This window comes from Eurosta solidaginis, chromosome 1, assembly GCF_040869045.1.
Source record: "Eurosta solidaginis isolate ZX-2024a chromosome 1, ASM4086904v1, whole genome shotgun sequence".
NCBI classification, from domain to species: domain Eukaryota; kingdom Metazoa; phylum Arthropoda; class Insecta; order Diptera; family Tephritidae; genus Eurosta; species Eurosta solidaginis.
The window spans coordinates 391,308,631-391,327,739 of NC_090319.1; the positions used below are offsets into that span (position 1 = coordinate 391,308,631).

Here is a 19,109-nt window from a genome sequence, read left to right on the forward strand (position 1 = left end):
AATCTGGATCAACCGTTTGATCCGGTATTTCAGCTGATATCGCACTATCAATTTGATCCGGTGTAATTTTATCAATGTGTGTGCGTGCGGTAATCCCCGCTTTTGCCATTCAACGGAATACATATAACAACGCACCTGTCCAAACACTATGTTTGAGAATAAAGTCCATAGGTGATTTTAGTTTTAGTTTGAAAATACGTGCAGTTATGTCGTGTCGATCAATTGGGGATTGGCCAGGAAACAAATGGTCTTTGATTTCACTCCATTGCGCATTGCATGTAAAAGTAATAAACAGTTCCGGCGGTCCATATACATGCATGTGTCGCGGGCTATCAGTATATGTTGCTGGTAATATGATTATTCTACCGATGTCATCCACATTTCCATCGTTATTCACTGCATCCCGTAAGTGAGTGTATCCTCGGACCGTAACTTAGTCTGGTTGAATTTGATATAGTACCCATAATGTAAAAACACATCCTAAGGTAATTCTGATCCACGTTTTGGGCAATTTCGCGAGACCCTAGTCACCCAGATGTATAAAAATTACCCTCTGCTAAAGAACTCATCAACAGCTTTCATTTGATATCCATATTAAACACATTCTGAGTCCACGTTTTGGCCTATATCTCGATACCTGAGTCATCCAGGGTAACGAAAAATTATAATGTACTAAAGCACTCATCAACAGCTTTCATTTGATATCCATATTGTATAAACGCATTCTTGGGGTACCCGGGTCCACACATTGGCCTACATATTGAGACCCTAGTCACCTGGGTGTACGAAAAGTACCCCATATTAAAGTGCTCATCAGAAGCTTCCATTTAATACCCATATTATACAAACACATCGTAGGGTTATCCGGGTCCACGTTTTGACCTATATCTCAAGACCCTTGTAGTTTTTTAAATTTTTTTTACTAAAAACCTTCCCCTATTTGATATATATATGATATATTTATATGAAAAAAGAAAGAATAAAATTAACCTCGTATCGGCAGCAAAACATGGACAGGAACGAACATCATTTCATTTTTATATATATAGATACATTAGATCTCATGCATAGGCTCAAAAAGCATGAATTCTACTTATTCCTGAAGGAGGTACTTCGGTTTTTTTTTTTTATCAATTTATCTATGATTAATTTTACATGAATGCGATTCTGTGGCTCTTCCTAATGTTCACATGTTGTTGAAAATCTTGTGTACGCTTCCAGTAACAACGGAAACGAACGAGAGATCTTTTTCAACTCTTAGACTGATTAAAAACTATTTGAGAAACACGATGAGTGAAAATCGATTGAATGGCTGTGCATCACTAAGAGCCTCCTGCGATTTACAACCAGATTGACTGAATTTTTGTATGTGTGCGTGTCGGGTATTTGACGCTTGCCCCGCGACTATCAAATAAAAAGCCATCAATCAACATTTGCATTGAGAATAGTGATGGACGATATGGCGATTTTGAGCTATCAGCGAAAATAGATATGGCTATTTTTGAATATCGGCTATTTTTTATAGCTATAGCGATCGATTTATTTCAACAAGCGATTCCATACAGAAGAGCGATTTTGAGCTATCAGTGAATATAGGTATGGCTATTTTTTACAGCTATGGCTATTTTTTACAGCTATGGCGATCGCTTTAATTTATCTTTAATAAGCGAATCTGCAATTATTTGTATACTTGTATATAAAAAATGAATGTTTAACTCTTTTTACCAGAGTAGATTGAATGTTATACATTAATTTATACTAAATTAAATTTTATTAGAATATATGAACCAAAATTGGAATAAAAAGAAAAAAGTATGTACCTTTAATTGTAAACTAATGTAATGTGAAATTCTAATTTTCTGAGATGTTATGATATATATTATTAACTGGCTGACGACAATATGTTCAGACTCGTATTACACTCAATGAGATGAAACTAGCTGAAATAAATGTATATGCATCTTTGTTTTATAATTTTGTTAATTGAAAATGCTTTGATTTTTAAATGTAAGATGAATCAACCCGAAATAAATCTGTATATGTAACACCATAAAAACATGATTTATTTACTATATTATACTACACCGATGTATTCAGAAATACTCCGTATGAATTTATTCTGAAAGTTGTATTTGGCTGCATAAATTTGTACAGTAAAGTGAATCAATTTTTAATTAAAAATACAGAGGAAAATATAGCAAATTCTTCAAACTATTATAAAAATATTCTTTAGCAGAAAATTAGCCACCCACTGCAGTGCCCTAGAAATTAGCCAGAGAATTCAACTATATACAAACCATATGACAAATCTTGAATTGCATTCTCCCAAAAACCTTAAATTTTGAGTTAATCTGTTTACAATAAGACGAGTGATATATGTTTCTATAATTCTTTTATTTTACCATCAAAAACACAAATTTTATAAAACTGTTAACGGCTACTGCCTAGAGGTATGAACTTATGAATAACACAGGCAATCAATCTTAGGCCAAGTCTAAAGACCCATGTCTATTTGCCGTCACATAGTGTAATTAAAAACAAAAAAATTCAGTCATTCCATTTCTTTTATACATTTCATGAAATTAAAGTTTAAACTTATATTGCTTGTATAATATTTTGACAAATATTAATTATTTTATTATAAATACTTAAATATAAAATCAAAATATAACGAATTTTATATTTTATGATTGGCGTTTAAAAAGATAAGGATTTTAGCCTTTTCATCATCTAAGCGCATTCTTCTCTCGCTTAAAATAAGGCCGGCTTGAGAAAAAAGTCTTTCACAGGGAACCGATGTTCCTAAACACCCCAACTTTTCGCGAGCTATAGGAGATAGATTGGGATACTTGTAATTGTTTTTCTTCCACCATAAAAAAGGATCAACTTTTCGTGCAATTACAGTTTCTTCTATATACCTCTGCACTTCGATAATTGCTTTTGAATGAGTTGTGCCTTGCGGTCTCTTTAATCTTTGCGTTGATTATTTTTGAGTTCGATCTTTCGCTTGTCTGTAAAAATTACCCAAACCACGTGGCTGCTTTTCTAGCCGACTTCACAATGTCGTCGTTCTAGTTGTTGCACAAGTTTGCTTTGTTCCGTTCGCTGTTTCGGAAAGTAAAGCACACAGATGAGCAATGATGAACGATATCTCCCTATCGATGATTGCATCGCTGCTTCTAGTATTAGAATTCCATGCTGAAGGAAAATCGCCAATCGCTATAATCGCTATTGGCGATATTCTGCCAGAGGTGATTGTCATTCAAAAGAATCGAATGAAGGAAAATAGCCAATCACTGATATATTTGGATTGCAATAGCTATAGCTATTAGCGATTTGTCGATAGCGGCGATGCAATCACCAATAGCGAAATATCGAGCCATCACTAATTGAGAAACCGTAGCGTTCGGTCGTGAATATGTCGTCATCGGATGATGACTTTTTTTTTACTTGCAACTACAGCAGTTTTATTAGATAATCACCCCTATTCTGCATTTCGATTACGTTCCCGTTCTACGCTCCGCTTTAATCGAAGTTTGGTATTCTGCATTACGACGGAATCGTAAAGAGAAGAGGAAGAGCAAATGATTTTTCGAAATCAGCTGTTGGTACGGAATGTGTGAACATTGGAACAAAATAAATTAAAGAAAATTTGTAAAAAAACACTGAAAAACGTTTATATTTTATTGTCCACGCCATTTTGTACAAAAAAAAACAATAGAATATATTGCCGCAGTGTTATATTTTTTTGAGTGAAGTGCTTTCATAATTGTAAGTGTGTTTTTGTCGTTCTTTTGGCCAATTCCCTGCCGTGGCCACCGAGTTTTGTTAAAACGGATTCCTGCACGAATATAGTTGACATTTTCTGAATTTAAGGATGCTAATTTCATTGCACTGGCCTAAATTACTTTATAAAGGTTTATTTATTCTTTCCGCAAGGATTGTTTACGTTTTCGCTTCACCTTCCTCTACGCCGGCAGCTTGCTTTGGCATATAACTGGACCCAACGAACAGACACAAATTATAGCTGTCTATTATAATGGAATCAATAGCCGCGGCGTTATTTGTGGAGTTGGAAAGCAACGCATACGAAAATGGCCAGACGAGAATGGAAAGGCAAATACTGCGAGATTTGTGTAATCTATTTGAGATGAGTGACGAATTGTAAGAAATTGAACTTAAAAGTGGTAAAGTTTAATGACATATTTTCTTATCTAGGTTCAAAAAAAAACTTTCGACTTAACAAGGATGCTTTCAAGTATGTGTTAGATACTTTTGCGGGACAAATACGTCTAAGGACTTCGACATCGACATGTTGTTTTTGACCTGGAAACATATAAAAAACAATCATCATCAAGCCTTCTACGTTTCTTAACAAGTTTTACTTACATTTTTGTTAAAATTCTGTTATAAATTAATAAAAAAAATAAAAAGAAAATATTTTTCCGCCAACTAATTTGCAACTTAGAAAAACGGAACTACGATCGAAATGCAGAATACAAAAAATCGAACGATTCGAAGTTGGATCGAAAGAGATTGGAACACAGAATACCAAAATTGCCAAATCGAAAAAATTCCAATCCAAGTCGAAATGCAGAATAGGGCTGAATAAAAAAATTCAGGGATGCACCTTAACGTTGAGCTAATCGTTTATCAAAAAATTTCCACCGTTTCCGTTGAAACACTTCGAAATATTATCGATAAAGAAATTATCAAGATAAATTGTATCTCGTTTTTAACCGAAACGAAATGCTTTCGTTAACGTTAAAAACGTTCAGCTTAAAACAATCAGCTTTGTCAGCATAGTTTGAAACAGGCATGCTTAACCAACGAAACGATATCATTTACGTTAATTTGACGTTCTTAAAGCTGGAGACATTGGTGCTTTATCGGTAACCGTATCGGTAACCTTTTAACAGCTGATTCGACCAACCTTATGAGAATCAATGCAATCGATTATTGGTGCCGCTAAAAGCATTCCGCGATTTACAACCAGATTGACTGAATTTTTGTATGTGTGCGTGTCGGGTATTTGACGCTTGCCCCGCGACTATCAAATAAAAAGCCATCAATCAACATTTGCATTGAGAAACCGTAGCGTTCGGACGTGAATATGCCGTCATCTGATGATAACTTTTTTTTACTTGCAACTATAGCAGTTTTATTAAATAATAAAAAAATTAATAAAAATTTTATTTAATAATAATAAAAGCCTTACATTCCATAAAGCTGCTAAACATTGATAATTTTCAATAAATTTTAATATGAATTGCTGTTCTTCCGCGCACTTGTTCATTTTGAATGTCGACACAAACTAAATACAACACTGCGTTTTGTCAATCACACCCCGCGACTATCAAATAAGCTAGCGTCAAATGAGAAAATCAAAAATTTTTGATTTTCATCAACGTGTAGCCGACAACAAATACGTGTGTCACGAAGCCACCCGACTGCACTAACACACACAAAATTCAGTCAATCTGGTTGTAAATCGCGGAAGGCTCTAAGGTCGTAACCGTATCGTAGCCAATTAATTGGGTTTTGGTTTACCGTCGTAACGATAAACAGCTGATTACGTTAGGGATACGGATACAGCGATACGACATACGGCACCAATGACTCCAGCTTAACGTTAATAAACGAAACGAAATGACTTTGCTTCGTTTATTAACGTTAATTATCGTAACGGAATGATATCGTTTCGTTGGTTAAACGAAACAAAATCATTTCGTTAATTTGACGTTCTTAACGTTAATAAACGAAACGAAATGACTTTGATTCGTTTATTAACGTTAATTATCGTAACGAAATGATATCGCTTCGTTAGTTAAGCATGCCTGAAAAAATTTATAAAAATTTTATTAAATAATCAGCCCAATTCTAAACGAAAATTCCGTGCGAGTTTTTTCCCTTCTCCCATTCCTCGTATTCTAAATAAAAATTCCTTGTGAGTTTTTTCACTTCTCCCTTTCCTCCTATTCTGAACAATGTTCGAAAAAGCGGAAACCGGTTATGGGAGAAAAGTAGGTATTATGAATGTGAGGGAGAGGGAGATTTCTCTGCCATTTCATAGGAGTTTTTTCACTAGTTAAAGTAAAGGGAATGCATCAAAATAGTTTAAGGAAATTGGTTATTTTAAGGAAGAACACTTATTTGTACAAATTTGTGCTAAAATATGTATTTGCATTCTACCACAATATTCTCACTGTTAATACAACAACAACCACAATATTCTTTATTTTAAGTCGAAAAGTATATCATAAGCAACGGAAGAGCTCTTCGCATATTTGATGCAGCCATCCAGAAATTGCGCAAGGATTTTTAAAGAAGGCTTAAATAGATTTTGGTATATGGCGAAAGGCGAACTCAACTCGACTTGGCCGCCAGAAAATTGCTTTGCAGAATGAATGCAGGCAACTCCGGCGGATTTGTGTTATCCCGCCGGCCTTCTTCTTATGCTCCTCTGTTGATGTTGCTGTGGAACCAATTCATTACTCATTTCAGTGAATACCATATGAAATGCAATAATGTGCATTGTTTATACCTTATTTCTTAATTTCAAACAAATTGGCAACAATAATTAAACTTTTCAATTTTTTTAAACAAAATAAGAAATGCGCAACGAAATTTCAATTGACAAAACAGCTGACTTCGAAAATTCGAAATTCCTATTCCCCAATTATTCTTTTCCCTAGGAGAAAAGAATTGGAGGAATTTTTCCGCGGGAATAAACAAAATCCGCGAGAATATTTAGAATTGGTCTGAATAATAAAAGCTTTACATTCCATAAAGCTGGTAAACATTGATAATTTTCAATGAATTTTAATATGAACTGCTGTTCTTCCGCGCACTTGTTCATTTTGAATGTCAACACAAACTAAATACAACACTGCTGTTTTGTCAATCACACCCCGCGACTATCAAATAAGCTTGCGTCAAATGAAAAAATCAAAAATTTTTGATTTTCATCAACGTGTAGCCGACAACAAATACGTGTGGCACGAAGCCACCCGACTGCACTAACACACACAAAATTCAGTCAATCTGGTTGTAAATCGCAGGAGGCTCTAAGTATCCACCTTGATCAAATTGTTATCGTTGATTAAGCTTTAGATGAAATGGCAAAGAAAAGCCGACGCATACGCTTGAGTTTTTAATGTAACCTTTTTCATATCATATTCTAAATACACGTACTTTAATGTTAAAGCTAAAGACAACATTTTTTTTATTTATTTAACTGAAAAAAAAAGATGTTTTTTTGAAGCCCTCAAGGCAATTTTCTGACTACGCCCCTGCCCCATACGTCGTTGACACACTTTGTATACATCTTGACGGCTGACATTTTTGTCAAATTCATTAATAAGCCGCTCATAAAGCTGCTCATATGTTATTGCAGATATTGTAGAAAGAAATACCCTTGCTGTACCAGTAAGAGAATGTCGTAAACTCAAAAACCGAAAGTGGTCGTCAGCGTTCATCGTATTATTTCTTCTAAATCTTTTTAAAAAAATCTGACAGAACAGATATCATCACCACTGAATTTGTAACGGCATGTTCAATGAAATTTAAAGTTTTTAGTCTTTATTTAATTGCCCTTTATTTCCCATTCTATTTAGTTCATTTGTGACTCATTATTACAAGGACTCTTTCCTGAAAATTTGTTACAATCTAAATCCTCAATACATAATCCTTCCAAAGACTTTACTCGACTCTGCGCCACGTATGCTTGTCCCTCCTCGAACTCCACAATATTTTGATGTCACTTCTACCGGACTGTATGGAATATTTGTTCCAAATGTGAGCCAAATCGGACCACAAATACGAGTATTTTTAATACCTCGATCCTTGCACCACCTGGTGGCGATTTTTTTCATATGTCGCTTTCTATTCATGCATGTATTATATGTTCCAAATATAAGCCAAATCTGACCACAAATACGATTTTTTAATATCTCGATCCTTGCGCCACCTGCGGCGATTTTTTTCATAGGTCGATTTGTATTCTTGTAGGTATGTATTATGTGTTCCAAATGTGAGCCAAATCGGACCACAGATACGACTTTTTGAATATCTCGATCCTTGCACCACCTAGCGGCGATTTTTTTCATAGGACGCTTTCTATTTGTGTATGTATTATGTGCTCCAAATATGAACCAAATCGGCCTACAAATACGATTTTTGGAAATATTTCGATCCATGGGCCATCTATCGGTTCTTTTTCTGATTATTGCATTGTCATCGGGTTCTGAACTATATTCAAATGTTCAAGTTTGTAGCTTATCGGGAAGTTACTTAAATTTTAATTACAAAATTCGTTCACAACGGCCGTGCAGCCTGTCAAGTCAAGCTAAATAAAACAGTTTAAAAACTGTTTTTATTTCTTGTGTATGCTGCAGGCATTAATGTGGCTTGTTCTAATTCACGCAAACGTTTTTTCGAAGTAGCTACTTCAAATTGTTTTCTTAAATAGGATAATTCTTCGTCTACAGGATCAACGATAATATTAAACACACATATATACGACTTGAACTAAATTCGTATACTTTAGGGATAGCACCATTAACAGTACAAATATTAGTGACGGAGACGCCAGGAGCGGAAATATTATTGACACTTATGCCCGGTTTTTCAGTTCACTAGATGTTAACCCTGCCACTTCGGCCGCTTAAGTTGAGATGAGCAGCAAAATTTTATGTTATCGAACAAAGTGGCAAGGTTAAACTCTAATTAAATTTAACTTTAGTTTAAACTCATCACTACAGAAACATCAGCAGTTGTAACATCAACGGAAGACACACCAGCGGGAGGAATGTAATTGGAAACTGAAACGCCAACTATATCAGCGGGTATACGTTTGATTTGCGATAGCGTAGCAGTGGGCGGAAATTCGACACCTGCGTCGGTTAAAATTTGTGCAAAACTTTCTTTTAGAGATGACGTTGAACTTGGATCACCCCACACCTGATGTTTTAAGGTTTTCTGGTTTGGTTATTTAATATTCTATTTTATATACATAAAAGTTGATTAATTAATTACAATTATTTCCAATGAATGATATTTTTTCATACATATGTATGTATATCAAAAATGAATATCAAAGAAAAGTATAAAAAGATATGTCACATAAATTACAAACATAGTTATTGAAATGTTGATATATGTATGTACAATTGCATACATATTGTGTTTTACAAAGGGTTTGAATTGCTTACTGAAAAATAGTAAAATTTAAACTCATTTGCTTTACCAGCAATGAGTTTTTTGTCGGTTTGGAATTTTTGTATACAGCTTACATTTGTATTTTGAAAAATATTTCAGCAACAGAAAAAAGCAAAGCAAACAAATTTTTTTTTTGTTCATTTTACTTCAGATATTACTTGAATGGATGCGAGCTGACGTCGTCAGCAGAAAAAAAAAACTTTAATATTTTACTGTGCTTTGAAGCTATTCAATGATCAACTATTTTTAAGTAAACATTTTTCAGTTTTTTAACAGCCGAAATTCTGGTTTCGAATTACTTGCTGAAAATAAGTAAAAGTGAATTTTTTTACTATTTCAGCAGAACTATTTGATTTTCAAAGGGATATACAAACAATTGTACGATGTATTGATCGTAATAGCCTTCATCTACGAGTAGGTATTTCTTGTTATACTCAGTTGAGCAGAGCTCACAGAGTATATTAACTTTGATTGGATAACGGTTGGTTGTACAGGTATAAAGGAATCGAGATAGATATAGACTTCCATATATCAAAATCATCAGTATCGAAAAAGAATTTGATTGAGCCATGTCCGTCCGTCCGTCTGTACGTTAACACGATAACTTGAGTAAATTTTGAGGTATCTTGATGAAATTTGGTATGTAAATTCCTGAGCACTCATCTCAGAACGATATTTAAAATGAACGAAATCGCACTATAACCACGCCCACTTTTTCGATATCGAAAATTTCGAAAAACCGAAAAAATGCGATAATTCATTGCCAAAGGCGGATAAAGCGATGAATCTTGGTAGATGGGTAGACCTTATGACGCAGAATAGAAAATTGGTAAGATTTTGGACAATAGGCGTGGCACCGCCCACTTTTAAAAGAAGGTAATTTAAAAGTTTTGCAAGCTGTAATTTGGCAGTCGTTGAAGATATCATGATGAAATTTGGCGGGAACGTTACTACTATTACTATATATGTGCTAAATAAAAATTTGCAAAATCGGATGAAGAACACGCCCACTTTTTAAAAAAAAATTTTTTAAAAGTCAAATTTTAACAAAAAATTTAATATCTTTACTGTATATAAGTAAATTAAGTCAACATTCAACTCCAGTAATGATATGATGCAACAAAATACAAAAATAAAAAAATTTCAAAATGGGCGTGGCTCCGCCCATTTTCATTTAGTTTGTCTAGAATACTTTTAATGCCATAAGTCGAACAAAAATTTACCAATCCTTCTTAAATTTGGTAGGGGCATAGATTCTATGACGATAACTGTTTTCTGTGAAAATGGGCGAAATCGGTTTAAGCCACGCCCATTTTTTATACACAGTCCACCGTCTGTCCTTCCGCTCGGCCGTTAACACGATATCTTGAGCAAAAACCGATATATCTTTACTAAACTTAGTCCACGTACTTATCTGAACTCACTTTATCTTGGTATAAAAAATGACCGAAATCCGACTATAACCACGCCCACTTTTTCGATATCGAAAATTACGAAAAATGAAAAAAATGCCATAGTTCTATACCAAATACGAAAAAGGGATAAAACATGGTAATTTGATTGGTTTATTGACGCAAAATATATCTTTAGAAAAAACTTTGCAAAATGGGTGTGACACCTACCATATTAAGTAGAAGAAAATGAAAAAGTTCTATATGGCGAAATCAACAGCCCTTGGAATCTTGGCAGGAATACTGTTCGTGGTATTGCATATATAAATAAATTAGCAGTACCCGACAGATGATTTTCTGGATCACCCTGGTCCACATTTTGGTCGATATCGCGAAAACGCCGTCACATATACATCTAAGGGCCACTCGCTTTTAAAACCCTCATTAATACCTTTAATTTGATACCTATATCGTACAAACACATTCTAGAGTCACCCCTGGCCCACCTTTGTGGCGATATCTCGAAAAGGCGTCCACCTATAGAACTAATGATTACTCCCTTTTAAAATACTCATTACCACCTTTCATTTGATACTCATATCGTACAAACACATTCTAGAGTCACCCTTGGCCCACCCTAATGGCGATATCTCGAAAAGGCGTCCACCTATAGACCTAATGCCCACTCCCGCTTAAAATGCTCAGTAACACCTTTCATTTGATACCCATATCGTACAAACATTCTAGAGTCACCCTTGGTCCACCTTTATGGCGATATCTCGAAAAGGCGTCCACTTATAGAACTAAGGATTACTCCCTTTTAAAATACTCATTACCACCTTTCATTTGATACCCATATCGTACAAACACATTCTAGAGTCACCCCTGGCCCACCCTAATGGCGATATCTCGAAAAGGCGTCCATCTATAGACCTAATGCCCACTCCCTCTTAAAATGCTCAGTAACACCTTTCGTTTGATACCCATATCGTACAAACTTTCTAGAGACAACCCTGGCCCACCCTAATGGCGATATCTCGAAAAGGCGTCCACCTATAGACCTAATGCCCACTCCATCTTAAAATGCTCAGTAACACCTTTCATTTGATTCCCATATCGTGCAAACACATTCTAGAGTCACCCCTGGTCCACCTTTATGGCGATATCTCGAAACGGCGTCCACCTATGGAACTAAGGATCACTCTCTTTTAAGATACTCATTACCACCTTTCATTTGATACCCATATCGTACAAACACATTCTAGAGTCACCCCTGGTCCACCTTAATGGCGATATCTCGAAAAGGCGTCCACCGATAGACCTAAGGCCCATTCCCTCTTAAAATGCTCAGTAACACCTTTCATTTGATACCTATATCGTACAAACAAATTCTAGAGTCAGCCCTGGTCCACCTTTATGGCGATATCCCCAAATGGCGTCCATCCATAGAACTATGGCCTACTCTCTCTTAAAATACTCTTTAATACCTTCCATTTGATACACATGTCATACAACCACATTCCAGGGTTACCCTAGGTTCATTTTCCTACATGGTGATTTTCCTTATTTTGTCTCCGTAGCTCTCAACTGAGTATGTATCGTTCGGTTGCACCCGAACTTAGCCTTCCTTACTTGTTTTTATGTTGTTTTAACCCCCGACACACATATATATATACGCATGCTTCTACTGAAAAAAAGACAAATACGTACGTACAAAATCTGCACCTCCACCGGTAGCTTGGTATATGTACTGGAGTCACTCGGGGGTTTTTCAGGGACCAAAGCATGGCATTTCAATGTAGCATGGCTCAATTTCTCTCGGATCGTTCAAAATTTGTCACACAATGAGTAGCTCCTTGTGGAGACTGTCCTTCGTTCGGTCCTAGAGACTAGCACTGCCCCATCTACCGAAGAAATACATATTTATAAAACGGGCACATATATGTCACATGCAAAACGCGATGTTTTAGGCTAACCCCTAATACTTGTCGATGCGATTTCTTTAAAACATATATGGCTCCTTTCAAGAGTGAAAAAAAAATTTGCTTGCTTTGCTTTTTTCTGTTGCTGAAATATTTTCCAAATTTAAATTCGAGCAATTTTGTAATACTGAAAATTAGTTCAGCATTTTCAAACCCTGTTTTACACAAGTGAAATTATTTTTCCCACTTTTGGTACTTTTCTTAAATTTTTCACAGTTAAAAACTAAAATTTAACAAATGAATAGGATGCAAAATATGTTAGCAACATTTTTCTAGTATATTGAGAATGTTTACAGTAAACAATGCTTCGCGAAATTTTATATGTGAATGGGCAAGGCTTAATAAACTTCAATTGCCAAGTCTGAAGTTCCTTCAACATCTTGCGTGATTGTGACGATGTTATTGGCATGAATAACATTGCGTTGAACGCATCTATATGAAAAACATCATTGTGACACGTCCATAATGGTAGGCGTTGCTACTTCGCTTCAAGGGGTCGATAAGCGCAATACAAAGCTTTATAATCATGTCACAAATATGAATGTATCATATACATAAGTATTTAGCATTCGAGGATCTGGCGACCCAAAACTCCTCATTGAACTAGGGGGTGGGCGCGGGTTTGGCCTAGAAGGTTTAATGCGGTCATATTAATCGTTCCCGAGATGGTTGGGCTAGTAACTTAATGGTGCTTGTAACCGCAACGTACCGGATTCGGAAAGGACCATCAACATCGATAACACTCCCCATTTCCTTCGGAGAGTGTCTTTATCGTTAATACAACAACAACAGCACAAAACGTGCTCGATCGGTTCCTTCTCCACACCACACTTGTCCAGTAAAAATACCTATCATGAGCCTAAAGTCCTTTTTTTAATGATAAGAGTAACTTTGTTTGTCGAAAGTTGTAAGATCTAAAAATAATCTTCTACACTTTGTATGCCCGCGCTTTGGTCTACGCCTTTCCCGCTTGGTCGAACATATTGTAACGAATGTTAGCAGCACTGAGCGATGCTATCGTCTCTAAGCCGATGCTAACCAGTGACGTGAATGCACATCAATAATTCAATCATTATGTATCTACATAAACGAAAAAATAACTGCGTCTACATATATGTTAACATGGCATATGTTAACAATTGCTACAACAATAAATGATTAATAAGCAATAATAAATACAGGTAAAGCGGATATGCAACTCTCGTTGCACAATATTTCACATAAAAGCTCAAGAAGCAATGTCAGCAAAATTAGCTTGAATTTATTTAGAGCGGAAGTTCAATACTTTCCCACAAAATTGCCAGACGCGAAGTCAGCAAATTAAAGCTCCAATTCATTTAAACAGGAAGCCCAACATGCGCAACTAAAGTTGGCTAATTCGCGGAATAGCAAAACGCAGCAGCAACGCCAGCGGAGTCGGCCAATTAATTAAGCTTAGTTATAAGTTAATGATTTTTGTAAAGTTAGTTATACTTTTGATGTGACTCAATAAAGGTCGTAAAGACCCTAAAAATATATTTTTTTGGATTTCTCAATAAAAGAATACTTAACTTATATGTACCATGTACGTATACGAGCAGCGGAGCGGCAATGCACAAACACATGCATATATCTTATCTGAGTTGTCACAAGAGAGAGCAATAATTTGTGCACGTAGTGGCTGGCGATTTTGTAGCCGAAAGTAACTAGTAAGTTCTGGAAATCGAAGAGCCTAGAAGTATGCAGCGTAAACTATAAAAGCGGGGCAGGCGAGTAAGAAGTAATTCAGTTTGATTTGAGTTGTCAAGCAGTTTCGACTAAGACGCTATCTAGCGAGCAAGAGCAGTATTATTTTGAATAGTAGAGTTTCATTTGAGCTATCAATCAGTTTGGTTATTAAGCAAGCTATTCGTTGCACAGTTTGAGTGTTATTGTGAAGTACTTTAATAAATGTCATTTTGCATTATTACAAATTGGAGTTATTTATTCAACAGTTTAGTGATTCGAACTTAGCAAAAGGGCAAATAAGAGGATTTGCAGTAAATTCGTTACAATTGGTGTCAGAAAAGGAATTGTTGAATAAAGTCCAGAAGACAACAAGGACATGGCAAAGTTCAGTGAATTAAAGATCCAGCAACTGAAGAAGGAGTTGGAGAGCCGTGAATTGAATACAAGCGGCGTTAAACTCGAATTTCAGGCACGGCTACGAGAGGCAATGGAAGCAGAAGGAATTGATGTGGAAGAGTATGTCTTTCACCTTGATGGCGAGGAGACAACAAAAATTGAAGAGAATATCTGCACAAACATCGACAGTAGCATCAATGTCGTCGCAATTGGCATCCCAACTGGAAGCGCAAGAGGCACGTATAACAGAAATGTCATCGCAAATATCCACCAACATGTCATCTCAACTAGAAGAACAGAAAACAGATATAACATCAAAGATTGAAGCACAAGAGACACGTATAACATCAAAGATTGAAGCACAAGAAACGCGTATTTCGGAAATGTCAGCACAAATTTCAGCACAGATATCATCTCAGATCTCCACACAACTAGAAGAGCAGGAAACCCGTATATCATCTAAACTGGAAGCGCATATGGAAGAAAAACTAACCCAGTTTCATGAAGGCTTCAGTGGTCGACAGGATAAAATCGAGGCCGAGGTGGATGCTTTGAGAGGACGTATCGAGCAGTTACAACTAAATCGTCCAGCAGTTTCAGCGAGTAATCCAAAGGTAAAACCACCATCCTTTGACGGTTCTGTTCCTTTCCAGGTCTTTAAGCTACAGTTTGAGAAGACCGCAGCAGTGAACAACTGGAATGTGGAAGATAAAGTTGCCGCACTCTTCGTAGCATTGAAAGGACCAGCTGCCGAAATCTTACAGACTATTCCAGAGTACGAACGGAACAGTTATGACGCATTGATAGCTGCTGTAGAACGGCGATACGGAAGCGAACACAGGAAACAGATATTTCAAATAGAATTGCAAAACCGCTACCAAAAAGCTAACGAGACTTTGCAGGAGTTTGCTTCGGACATTGAAAGATTGGCTCATCTTGCAAATGCGGATGCACCTGTGGAATACACCGAAATGAGTGAAGATTCAGAGCTTTATAAATGGCATACGAGATGTGGAAACGAAGCGGGCTACATACGCAAACCCAAAGCCAACATTCGCAGAAACGGTGTCACAAGCCCTGATTCAGGAAACAGCGTCGCTTCTGTGTAAGCCAGTTTTCAAAGCACGCCGTGTGGAAGTAGAAAGGCCAGAGTGGGTAGACGCAATATTTGAGGGGCTGAAAGGATCGCAAAAGCGGAGTGAAAAAGTTATCAAATGCTTCAAATGCGGGAAGTCCGGTCACATTGCACGTCATTGCGATCTTGGCCTTAATAGTTCCAACAATGTGGGTGGGCGTAAACGCAAAGCTGGAGGAGATGAGCAAGAGCGAGTAAGAGGTAGAGAGCTAGAGCCAGCTATTGAACGCCCTGTGATATCTGTGTCGCAAATTGGTATAAAATCGAGCAGTCTTACCGTCAGAGGGAATGTGGATGGCAACGAACGAATACTGACTGTAGATACGGGCGCATCTCATTCCTTGATCCGATCTGACTTGGCCAACAGGAGAGTAAAACCGTTACCTGGAGCAAAGTTGCGTACGGTCACTGGCGAGTATAACCAAGTTCAGGGAGAAGTGATATGTGAAGTATTGATTGGGAAGGTCATGGTCCTACACAAATTTGTTGTGGCGGAGATTGTTGATGAAGTTATATTGGGAGTGGATTTCTTGGTTGACCATGACATCAAGATCGATATGCAGAGAAGGGTGATGCGTTATGAGAACCAAGATGTGCCACTTAACTTTAGTTTGGAAAAAAGGTTCAGCAGTAATCGGGTACTGGTGGAGAAGACTCAACGAAGGGCAAGAAATTCAAAGGTAAATGTTGATGGAACAAATGGGCCAAACAAATCAAAACCGAAGGTACCTGTGAGAGAAACACTGGCATTGAAAAGCCCTAACGGACGTACTAAAACGAAGAAAGAATGCAAGGGTGGTTTCAAGCCAAGGCACACTACTGTTGTGAAGCGTCGGAACGATACTGATTATGCAAAGGAAATCCGTCCAGCGCAAGCTCTGCGAAGTAATTCTTCATTGGCCAAGAAACAGATTACGAGGGAACGATCCAGGATAATGAGTAGTAAGATGAAACACAGGTACGACAAGGAAAATAATTCGAAAGGTTTCTTGGCGGGAGATTTGGTACTGCTATACAACCCTCACCGGCGGAAAGGTGTTTCATCCAAATATCGGAGCAGTTGGGAAGGCCCGTACAGAGTTGTGAAGACGATCAGTGATGTCATCTGCCGCATACAAGCAATTGGGAAATCACGAAATAGAAGAGTGGTACATTTGGCGATGCTAGCAGCGTTTAGATCGAGAGATTTGTCTGATCGGGACGATCAGACTTAGGTGGAGGGCAGTGTAACGAATGTTAGCAGCACTGAGCGATGCTATCGTCTCTAAGCCGATGCTAACCAGTGACGTGAATGCACATCAATAATTCAATCATTATGTATCTACATAAACGAAACAATAACTGCGTCTACATATATGTACCCTGTACGTATACGAGCAGCGGAGCGGCAATGCACAAACACATGCATATATCTTATCTGAGTTGTCACAAGAGAGAGCAATAATTTGTGCACGTAGTGGCTGGCGATTTTGTAGCCGAAAGTAACTAGTAAGTTCTGGAAATCGAAGGGCCTAGAAGTATGCAGCGTAAACTATAAAAGCGGGGCAGGCGAGTAAGAAGTAATTCAGTTTGATTTGAGTTGTCAAGCAGTTTCGACTAAGACGCTATCTAGCGAGCAAGAGCAGTATTATTTGAATAGTAGAGTTTCATTTGAGCTATCAATCAGTTTGGTTATTAAGCAAGCTATTCGTTGCACAGTTTGAGTGTTATTGTGAAGTACTTTAATAAAGGTCATTTTAGTATAGCTTCATCAATTACTGTACGAACAGACTTCCTGAATCCGTACCTGCGCTTCCAACGGGCCGTTCGAGCCCTAATTGTGGTGGATAGTTGGCGCAAGGGTGCCCAAATGCCCGACAAGGCGATACACTTGTACACCGACAGATCACTGTAGTGTTTTTCAGGTGGAAGTAGTAGCATTAGAAACCCTGGAGAAAATAGCTTAAGCTGCAGCTGCTTCAATTTTATATTGACAGCCAGTGTGAAAGTGTGTTACAGTGTAAGCAACCCTTAAAAGAATCGGGATAGGGACAAAAATACATCTTTATTGGGTCCCAGGGCATTCCTATGGGAATAGACGGAAATGAAACAAACCCTCCATGATCGCCTGTTTGGAGACATTTTTGACAAAAACTAAGAACACTCCAAAGGCATACTCTTATATTACCGGCCTTTCTCTTTGTTTATAACCACCCTCTGCAGTGCCGTATCTAGCGAGTTACCTGTAGCGTACGCTGCTGTTTTTCATCCATGTTGGACTTTGGTACATATCTATCAGCATCTCAAAGGTTTTGAGGATATTATAAGCTAAAGGGTCCGTAGTACATATGACCGATCTTCCCCGCCTTTGGTAGAAAAACTACACGAGTAGTTTTCTAAAAGTGGGGTTCATACCCGTCCAATGTATTTTGAAGCCATTCCACACTCCTTCTACTAAAAATGTGTAGCATGGTAGGGAATATAACATCGACACGGAGATTTAAACTTAGAGAAACTCTTCACCGCCCATTCGATCTTGGTATCGGTCATTAAGCTCGCCAAAACCCGCTCCGTGATCGAAGTATAAGTATTCTTTGCAGTGGCGGATCCACGGAGAACTGCCAATATATTTTAAATATATCACACCTTATCGTACCAAGTAGGAAGAATTTAAAACTCTTTTAGTTCACAAAATCTCCTTAGCAACATTTTTTTTCCTTCATATTAATTATCTGAAATTAATTAGCTTCATATTAATTAATGATGAAAATGTTCATTTCTAAAACTAGGCTAAACCCGTAGGTACCTGGAATACGCTTGTGAATATACATATGTAAGTAAACTGGAGTAAATTTCCATGTGTAAACATTGCCTTAGATAACCACAAATTGCAGTAGCAATTATTGTAAAGAGCGGGGGGAACATTATCACCATTGGGTGCTTTTAAGCTGCTTTGGAGTAATATGGCGTGAACGACTTCCCTCTAGAATCTAAGCTCTCTCTGAACATTGGTAGGTCGCCCATTTGCTTCGGACAGACATTTGACCCGGGCTTGAAACCTTCTGTCTTTCGCCGAATTTCGGGTAAGATTTTAGATTTTTCTTATACTCTGTGCCGCATTTTTCGATCCGGCGACAGTGATGTACCTTTATGGATCTTCTAATCTTTAAACTTTGAGCTGGATATGAAAGCATCCGTTAATTAATATCTGAAACTACTGTGTAACTGTATTTTTATGAACAATGTATGTACTTTTTTTTTATCGCCAAATACATGGGAAAAAGCGGAAGATGCTATAGA

General features: G+C 37.2%; 2 protein-coding genes across 8 annotated transcripts in view; one reads left to right on the plus strand and one right to left on the minus strand.

Annotated features, from left to right (window-relative positions):
• LOC137238487 (putative leucine-rich repeat-containing protein DDB_G0290503) overlaps window positions 1–19,109 on the minus strand; it is a 187,784-nt gene that overhangs the window by 41,391 nt on the left and 127,284 nt on the right. The window lies entirely within an intron of this gene.
• Window positions 1–19,109, plus strand: part of Cby (Chibby) — a 60,941-nt gene that overhangs the window by 25,069 nt on the left and 16,763 nt on the right. For 3 of the 6 annotated variants that reach the window (XM_067763555.1, XM_067763554.1, XM_067763553.1), the window contains exon 1: window positions 8,766–8,974. The exons of 1 other annotated variant lie outside the window; for it this stretch is intronic. Coding sequence is in view for 1 of the 5 variants with exons in the window: in XM_067763551.1 (XP_067619652.1) it covers window positions 8,934–8,982 (49 nt within the window). In the remaining 4 variants the exon portion in view is untranslated. Of the gene's footprint in view, window positions 1–8,765; window positions 8,983–19,109 lie in introns of those variants that run through there. 2 more of the 6 variants (XM_067763556.1, XM_067763551.1) reach the window with 1 other exon arrangement.